We start from the raw sequence: 10382 nt of genomic DNA, 5'->3' as shown, positions 1-10382 counted from the left end.
TTTTCATAAAACAAAATTCAATATACCATTTCATTCATAATTAGGTAATTATTACAATACCATAAATAAAAACAATTTAAAATAAAATTACAATCACAAAGTTAATTGAAGTATTTTATTATCACTACAAAAACTTATAACTCGTGTAAAAAATTAGCCGAGTTAAAAAAATTTCCTGTAATGACATTACATTTAGTAGGAAATTATTAATTCTTTAAAATATGTGGTATAATATAGAAACTAAGTAAATTGCAATTTTGTAATATTACAAATACCTATGGGCTATGGGCGATAAATAAAATCAATTATTGTAAACGTAAAGTTAAACACTTGATCAACATATTGTTTATAAATTAATAATTTATTTACGCAAGGTGGTTATTTATTTGTATTTATTTAAGTATACTTTCACGTCCTGTCAAATAGGTAAACAATAATAATTTAATAATTTATAAAAGGTAGACAAAATTGTATATGGGATCATACTATTAAATTATTATACTATATTATTTATATTATTTTTGCTGTCCTATGTATAATTTTAGCGTTATTGCGTTTGACAAAAATAAAAAAAGAAGAACACACTACACAACTATTATACACCTATAATATAGAAAAATTGCAAGAGTAATATTATACTTTGTTCCTTCACATACACACACACATTCACACAACCGGAAGTGTCAACGGTCGTCTTCGATTTGTAGACTGTATATAATATAGTAATATACAGTAAGTACTACTGTCTACTACTGCATTAATTGTTATCACGGCCGTGTCCAACTTCATTCGTGTTCGTTAATCGAAAAATGAAACTAAATTATTTGGACCTAGTCACTTAGGATGACGACGATGACGTAATAATTAGGGCCATACGGGGAGTGCTTCAGAAAGCACAAAACGTATATTTACGTTAAATTTTTTTTAGGTAATATCCTAGGTAAATTCTTTTTTAACTAGTAATAATATGCAAATATAAATTTATTTTAATATATTTTCATACTCTTCTCCCCCCCCACCAACACCAATAGAAATCCCGAGAGCGCCACAGCAGTACAGCATCCCCCCATCAAATGGCGCGAGTGATGTAATACTTATAATTAGGTGACATGGAATAGACGATAATCACCATATTTAATTTATAATTAAATCGTTATTGTTATGATGCATTGATTAAATGACTGAACTACTGAACGTCTGAAGTATCTAATGGTTTGACTAAATTTGAAACATTTACGGTAGATGTAGCCATGTAGATTCCTTGTATATGATCGATGTCAATGCATCGCGTCGAGACTACCACTAAAACATAGTACAGTTTTTTAGTAGTATCATTGGTTATAAATATACTAGTATTTAAATTCAATGGTATAGTATATTTTCAGTTTTGTCTACTATTTGGAAGTGGTCGTTACTTAGAAGTTTCTATTAGCGGAGTTTTTTTTTCATAGAATTCAACTTCATGATTATCAATATCGATTTGCAATACTTTAAAAGCAAATTTCAGTAAACTGCCGAGCATGGCAATTTGAAAAAATTTGGTATTATTCCTATATTTTTCCGTAAATTTCACAAAAATAAAAATAAAAATATTATCATATTAATTTAAATAATAAATTGTTTTAAATTGAATAGGTACTCATAGCTTATTTATTTATTTTATTTAATGAGTATTGAGTATATGTTTTAAAATATAGACAGAAAGTGTTATCGGTGAATAGTGTTAATTAGAGCTTAAAACTTACTGCTTTTGATATTACTAAATATGCCGTTATTGTTTTTTTTTTTTTTTGTTAAATACAACTATTTTATAAAATTATATAAATGATTAAATAAATATCAATATATTAAATATTTGTAAATCAACAAAATATATTATTTCTAAAATAATTGAATAAATAAATAGCTTTAAAAATGTTCTTATAAAATAAATCTTTTTTAATATTACAATTATAGTTATATATTTGTGTTTAAAATATCAAATTGGAGATGGATCGTAGTACATATATATATTCAAACTACGTATTTTTTCAATACGGAACTATAAAGTGCACAGTGATCAATGACTTCTCACAAAATCACCATCTACATACAGTATGATCTATTTAACGTAAGAAACTATTATTTTTGTAACTTTTTTGAAAATAGGGATTCAAATTATTTTAAATCATTCTAAAACCACATATTTGATCAAATAAATTGTTTTTTTGCCATTTCTTATATCGTTTAAAATGATTTTTGAAAAACATCAACAAGTTTTATTTTTAATTCACGAACGATTCATTCATTATTCAATTTTTATGATGTAGTATCGTAGACTACGATTCGTAGTATACTCAAAAAAATATTTAGTTTTAGAATAGGAATTATAAATGCGTTGTCAAAAAAAAAAAAGCGACTTAGTATGATACAACAAAAATATATTCATATTAAAAAACGTTACTTAATAGTTTTTAAAATAATAAGTGTTTTACGTTAAATTGATCACCCGGTATGTATTTTGAATTTTTAAATTTTTATTCGGTGATAGCTTATTATTTCTAAATTATCCATAATAAGAGGACACTATACCCGCATGTGTTGTCTCTGTCTTACTAACGTATATCATAACAAATTTTCGTTCAGTAGAATACGTTTTGTGATGTTAGCTTTAATATTAGAGTAAATTTACCTACCATCAAATTTAAAGGTACGAATATTATCTAGACAATGACATATTGTTATTTTATTTATAGCTGGGGGTGGGGGATTTAGCGTACCTAACATTTTGTTTTGATCACTTGTCATATTATATGTGAATTCGAACTTTAATAAATAATAATAATAATTTACTGAATTGGAATGATGAAGACCGTCGACGGTAATCGATAATGACAATTGTAAATAATATTATCGACACGAATGCTGATATTATAACGTAGAGTAAAGTAATAATTATGAATATAAATTATAATTATCACGACAATGATTTTCTAATACCTACACTGCAGCAATATTAAATTTCCTCAAAATAATATAAATAGAAATATTTTTTCACCAACAGTTGGCCCGCTATGGTTTATTTTAATACAGACTTTGGAATTCCTTCAAATTATGTTATACAAAGTATTTTTTTTAACACTATTAACAATTGCAATATATTTTTATAGGCGATTTGAAATCGTTTTTACGAAAATATATCGATCGAATAAAGAATGTTATAGCATTAAGCCCGAAATATTGACGACAGCCGACAGTTCAGACGACATTGAAATCCTTGAATTATTATACTCGATTTTTGAACCGTTTAAATAAACATCTACACTACACGACTACAGTATTAATTGTTATCACAATCGTGTCTTATTGTCCCATTCGTATTCACTGAAACTAAAATATTTTGTTGAAGTCGCGCGATAAGAAGTATGTGCGTATAATATTAGGGACGCTCATCGGTAATTAGTAATCTACTTCGTGACTCATGAGAGCTCGTGACGAATGGTAAGTATATTGGTATTTAGGATCTTTATTATTACAATTTACCGTTTTGGAGCAGATTGAAAAATGCAGATTTAAAATGTGGCCCCCACCACCAATATTTGCTATAATAGCCATCTGTGGGAACAGGGTACTTGGCTACTTGTGCAAGTACGCAAGTATTGGCGTACTTATCAAGTACACCAGTCGTGGGAATGCGGCTTAGACAATATTTAGAAATTAATTATGATTACAATTAGCTATTGCGGCGGCACAGTCGTAACAGGCTTACCAAACGTATTTTTCGCCTTTGGTCGCGGTGGGCAGGCCGACGCGTACGTCTATATTACTACGGTCTACGGCAGTGGTCGGAACTTTTTTGGACTCCCGGGCCACATTCATAAATTAATAAGAGTTCGCGGTCCAGACAAAAATAAAAATGTTATATTCCAAATTATTTATCAAAAAAACAAATTTAAAGCGGGCTGTATACAATAGACGAGCGGGCCGGCGGTTGCCGACCACTGGTCTACGGTGTATTATATTAAATATTAATACGTTACACGGCACTAGTGTTGATATAATGAACGCATATCATCGTACTTAATTCATATAATATAAGCTCGGGATTACGAACTTTTGGGGCAACACATGATTCGCCAATGTACTTTGATAAATGATTCTCCAAGTTTTCGTTTAACAAAAGATTTTTTTATTTTACCCGAATGTGACAATCATTGTAAAAAAGTGATTTAATTATGCGATAATATTTTTTCATATTTTATTGTATTCAAAATGAAGACAATTTAGTCAAAATAACATATGTAATAATTAAAGTAATATTTTTAATAATAAATTAACCGAAATTTGATTCTCTTATTTTATTGTAGTCATCTTGTTTTTTTAATATTTGATTAATTTTCATAAGTAGATAATAAACATTTTACCTTATTATATGATATGCATACATCATTTCAAGAATCTAACTACGAAAAAAATATTCGGAACCCAATATTAAGTCCTTCTACTTTCTAACAAACGCCCCAATTGTAGTTATCGATACTTCAAAACAGAATAATTCATCAGTAGATGTTCAATTAGAAATAGAGGTTTCAGAACATTCAGAACCTCTTACAGGTGTAACTGCTTATTGTTTATTAATTCATGATCGTATTGTAGAATATATACCTTTCACTAGTGAAGTAAGAAAACGTATAAATAATTTAGAATTAAGGTTGCATAATATTTAATGAAACAACAACATATATTAATAAATGATTTTTTTATTTTAATCAAACAGTGTTCTTATTCAATAAAAAAATTATTATTTTTTAAAAAAAAGTGTGTAAAAATCAATTTCAGATGTTTTTTTTTTCGTGTTACAGGAAAAAAAAATTGGCTTGAGGCGGAAACTCCTCCTTAACTTTTAAAATCTCCCTGCCCAAAAGTGCTCAGAACATATAAATACATACTACTAATAACCGTTAATTTCTCATTGGTTGTCAAAGTTTATCCTTAAATATTTTTGTTTTTATTTACAATTTTATTAACAGCAAAATATAAATTATTTTATATAAAGATTCTACCTTTTGCTTTCATCAAATACAATACACTATACAGAATTTCTGGCTCAACTGAGAGATTACCTGCCCATGTTCTAAGTGTTGATAAACCTACAAGTTTTTATTAAATTGTTTTTTTTTTTATTAAATTATCATTACCTGGTAATGGAAACTTTTTTTTCGCGTAGATACCTATACGCTATTGGAGAAACACTTCTCAATGATATGGCAGAGGCAATATCTTCAGGTGTCCATTTGTAAATTGTTTTATTGTTATTTAAAATAGCGTCAATCTGTGTTGGTGAGAATAATTTTGAAAATACTGAATTAATCCGTAAATTAAAAGTACCATATATTTTATTAAGAGAATCCTGTAAATTTTGTTTTTGAGCTTGTTGAATAGAAATTATTTCTTTTAATTTAATTTGTTCATTTTTAAGTTTTTCATTTTCCAGTTTATATTTTTCTATTGTTTCCTGCATTCTGCATATAAATAAAGGAATTATATGTTAAATTATAGAACAAAATGTAATAATGTGCATTTATTTCTTTAATTGAATACATGCCTTAATCTACTTGTTTACATCTGAAAAAGCAAGACGACTTAGAATCTCTATGTTAAATTTAGAATTTATTATTTGTTTGTTTGTTTTGAATAAATTATTTGCATTAGGTTTAGTCTTATCAAATTTCTCCAGCAAACAATTATAGATCTCAAAGAAGCTAGTCATTGGCACAAAACACAAAACAAGAACTTAAAGAGATAAGATTGAATGCTGAAAAAGATTTTGGAGACATTTTTGAACGTGTAAAATCACTGGCTGAGAAAGTTGACATTGCGATAAACATGCCAAGAATATCGAAAAGACAAACCAACAGGTGTAACATTCAAACAGACGATACAGAAATATTTTATCGAGTATCAGTATTTATTCCATACATAGACAAATTCATTAATGAATTGGAAGAAAGATTTACAAATCACCAAAGTAAATTGACAAGCTTCCATTCCTTATTTAAAGAAAGTGGTTATGAAGAAGATTTTATATCTCTTACAAAACATTATAGTGAAGATCTGGAAGATATTGGAAATTGTGATGAGGTATTCAAAAATGAGTTCAAACTTTTGCAACAAAAACTTAAATCTCTATCAGAAATGGATAAACCAAAAAATGCAATGGACGCTATTTACATATGTAATGAAGCCATGTATCCAAATATTTTTAAGTTACTTAAAATATTAGCAACTCTACCAGTTTCTTCTGCCATTAATGAAAGGACATTCTCAACTCTCAAGAGAATAAAAACTTACTTACGCAACTTTACTTCCGAGGTATGTTTAATTTAAATAATAGTATTAATGATTATAATCAAATTAATTTAATGTTGTAATTCATTTTAATAGGGAAAACTTAATGGTCTAGCTATGCTCTTGATCAACAAAAACGATTCAATTACCCCTGATGAAGTACTGGTTGAACTATCCAATAAAAAAAGAAGACTAGAATTTTTATTATAAATAATTAATAATATAATATATATAATATTCTGTACTTGTATATATTATGTGCATATTAAATAGTATTTAACTGTCATGAGTTATGTAAACCTTTGTATTTGTTTTGTTATTTTGCCTATTAATATTTATACGTGTAATGTTTTTGATTATTAGAAAAATGGGTAGTTTTAAAGAGAAGGTTTTAGTGTTAGTTATTTTTTTAAACCCCTCCCATAGCAAATTTGAATGTGGATATTTATAAAATAATTATATTTATAACATATATCTAAAACACTTGAGCTGTGCAAATTATACACCGACTTTGAAATGGTAGGAGCACACAAGCTGTAAAGGAAGTTTTTTCCTAATATAAAACTCATCGGATGTCGTATCTATTTAAGTCAGTTTTGGTGGCGTTATGTAAGTATTTAATAAATAATTAACTCACATAAGTTAAATAGAATACTTACATAGTTATATAACAATTTTCACATAAATATACGCAAATAAAAAATTGAGGACAGTATACTCGGATGATAAGAGTATATTACGAAAGTGGTTAAAAATGTTTTTGATCTACTATTTCACCATTTCTGCCTTATGGAATAGTTGGAAACGATTTTTTTGAACTAGTAGGCAATCACCGTTGCCGGGAGGCAGATGGGCTAGAATTTTCAGACTATGTATTAAATAACTATATACAACCAAATGTTATATTTACAATTAATAGATGGCTCAAATCTATAATGCACATCCAACAATATACTTTGACATTGCGTCATTAAAAGAAATGCAAACTGAAACCGATAAAAAAGTATATTCCAAGCTATTCCAACTAGAGATATCCAAAAAATTATCCATGTAATAAAACTATACGACCAATTTAAAATAGATAGTAATGTAGGTACTAAATTTTTATTAATAACTAACTATCTAACTATACTAAAGATTTTAAATTTATAATTTGTATTATTTTAAATTAAATTTAGTAGTACATGATAGCATATTAATAATAGTATCTTAAAATATTTATGTATAACATTATTTAGGTAAATTAAAAATTACAATTTGTAATAAAATAATAAATACAGAAAAAATGGTAGTTATTCATATATGTAAATGTATGTTGTACGTATTTTCTTATTTAGAATTAAAATAAATATACAATGACATATTTCACTTACTATAAAAAGTTATTCTAAAATTATTCATGCATCCTTTTGAGTTATACTTAAAAATTATATAATATTAAAGTAGTTTAATAGCAACTATTACGAGTATAATAATACAATATTAATGTACAATTCTAAATTTAAATTTACTTTAACGAAAATTATTCAAAAAGGAGGTCTTAAACGATTGTATATTATTAAAACAGGCGATGTAGAAATTAAAATTACAAAATGGAATAACGATGAAATACGCTATTTTATGTTCATAGTTTTAATATAAATATATAATACGAGAGAATCTTAACAATTATTATTTTAATTTACATATTAAAACATATAGCTAAACAATCGATAAAATAGTTATTTATTTATTTTACTAGAAAAGTAAATTTAATATTATTTTATCTATGATATTATATAAATAATAAAAAAAAACATTAATTTAAAAACTTAAATAATCATTTTTACTAAATTTAAAATGGCATGTCATATTATACATAGTATAATCCTCCTAATGGGGACAAATAAGCAGAGTCCTGAACATTATTCGTTACTTTGTTCATAGGTTTATTGGGGCTGACGTATACGGGTTTCGACTAATCTATTTAGATCTGAAGGAGGTAATATTTTTACTATGGTTATACTTTCTATGTAGGTAAGTATTGGGGTATCATCGACTTTATCCTCCTCAGTGTGTGTAGTAGTATTTGTAGAAGTACTCGGTCTTATATAATTGGAATTCCCAGCACTTGTTATCGGCAATACGGTTTTTACATTATTGTCTAGATCTTCATCATCTAAGTTAGTCAAATCAATTTCAAGAATTGTTTTTTTTGAAGGACCACAAGATGTAGTCTGAACATCTTCAAGACTACCACCGTGCGATATACTTGGTTTCCATTTACCGTTCGCATATATTTGTATCTCCTCGCAATGTTTCGGAACTTTCAAACTATTGATAAAAAACAAAACAAGCTCGTCTATATTCAAATCAGCTAATAGACAGGACTTCTTACAAATAGGACATATCCATGTATTTTTTATTCTGTTCAAAGAAATGTAAGCTTCAAGATCAAAGCAGTGTAAATGAGCACATTTGACAGATTTGGCAGGCAATTTTATTTTTGATTTATTTATTGGACATAAAAGAGATAATCTACAGCCTGCCACAGCTGAACTACCAGTATCAACATTTTTCAAAATGTCCATAACTTTTCGTTTTGTAGTTAATGCCGAAAAATATCGATCGTTATTCATTTTAATGTCTTCCACCATTTCTTCGATATTAAGTACTTCAACCAAATGAGCTACCAAAAAATATGTTTCTGAACACTCAGGCCAAATCATTGTAATCATATTAGTATTAACAGTATCTAAGTGCAAATAATCAAAAACACCAACATATATAGGGCTTTGTCTGTCATCCAAAATAATTTTCCTAGAATTGATCCACATTTCTATTGGTTTTGGTAATATTTCTGAAAAATCTCTTATCCCAGACAATTTTTGTCCAATACGGATCTGTAATTGGAAAGACTGCTTTTTATCATATGATATGTTTGTTAGGTTCATTCGTTGAAGATCGATTAATGACAAATAAAATTTGGCGCTAATATGATTGACTACTGAAAAAAAAATTATATTAATAACTTAAAAAATGTATAAGTATTAAGTGAATTATTATTAACTATTTTTATAAATGAGCTTACTATAATCTGGTACAGAAAAATCCATAACTTTTCCGAAATTAATAGCCATCGGTGGAACAACTTCTCTTATAACACGTTGAAATGGAAGATATTTAAAGCGTATCCTGTTTTTATCTTCGGGAAATGAACCATTCATAAATAAATCAAAGGCTCCGTTCAATATGCAATCCTCCTTTGAATTGTGGTATAGACATCCTCTCTGTCGTGGTTGACTCTGTTGTGATTGACTCTGTTGCGGTTGACTCTGTTGTGGTTGACTCTGTTGTGGTTGACTCTGTTGCGGTTGACTCTGTTGTGGTTGACTCTGTTGTAGTTGACTCTGTTGTGGTTGACTCTGTTGTAGTTGACTCTGTTGTGGTTGACTCTGTTGTGGTTGACTCTGTTGCGGTTGACTCTGTTGTGGTTGACTCTGTTGTAGTTGACTCTGTTGTGGTTGACTCTGTTGTAGTTGACTCTGTTGTGGTTGACTCATTTTTGGATAGTTTTCTAATCTGAAAATCATGTCATGTTTTTTATATATTATTTTAAAATTCCATTTTTTTTCTTTAATCACTAATCACAAGAGGTAATAAAAATGAAACGTTGGTAAACCAAGTTTTCAAATAAGACAACGACTACCTTGTTAAAAAATAATTTTACAATATAAAATAAGTTAATATTTACATGGCTATAGATAATATTTTACTGGACCATTATTCCAATATATAAATATACCAATCTAAATTAATTTCAAATAAACAGCTGGAAAATCTGGTTAATGTAGATTTGTCTATAATTTGGCAACAATATAATTTACTAGGGCTAGGCTGTATAATCAATTATTAAACAAATAAACTACACTGCGCATATATATATATATATATATATATATGGAACAGTTTATATTTATTATCATAACTCTTAAATTACCGTTAGTATTTCTATCACGGCTGTTTAATTTGAAAGTAGACATGTTTATCATTACTTAGTTATCACGATGAAACGT

At 27.6% G+C, this 10382-nt stretch overlaps 2 protein-coding genes across 2 annotated transcripts; one reads left to right on the top strand and one right to left on the bottom strand.

The window, feature by feature from the left end:
- Nucleotides 1-5865: 5865 nt before the first annotated feature.
- On the top strand, nucleotides 5866-6537 carry LOC132924156 (52 kDa repressor of the inhibitor of the protein kinase-like). The gene is made up of 2 exons (XM_060988293.1): nucleotides 5866-6351; nucleotides 6424-6537. The coding sequence occupies exons 1-2, from the start codon at nucleotides 5866-5868 to the stop codon at nucleotides 6535-6537; spliced, it is 600 nt and encodes a 199-aa protein (XP_060844276.1).
- Nucleotides 6538-8093: 1556 nt separating this feature from the next.
- LOC132924931 (E3 SUMO-protein ligase PIAS2-like) lies at nucleotides 8094-9899 on the bottom strand. The gene is made up of 2 exons (XM_060989369.1): nucleotides 9398-9899; nucleotides 8094-9313 (listed from the first exon to the last, which is right to left on the bottom strand). Exons 1-2 carry the CDS (start codon nucleotides 9897-9899, stop codon nucleotides 8256-8258), a joined length of 1560 nt encoding a protein of 519 aa, XP_060845352.1. The 3' UTR covers nucleotides 8094-8255.
- Nucleotides 9900-10382: the final 483 nt, after the last annotated feature.

Source organism: Rhopalosiphum padi, chromosome 3 (assembly GCF_020882245.1).
Source record: "Rhopalosiphum padi isolate XX-2018 chromosome 3, ASM2088224v1, whole genome shotgun sequence".
Classification (NCBI taxonomy): domain Eukaryota; kingdom Metazoa; phylum Arthropoda; class Insecta; order Hemiptera; family Aphididae; genus Rhopalosiphum; species Rhopalosiphum padi.
This window is presented reverse-complemented; position numbering and strand designations above follow the sequence as displayed.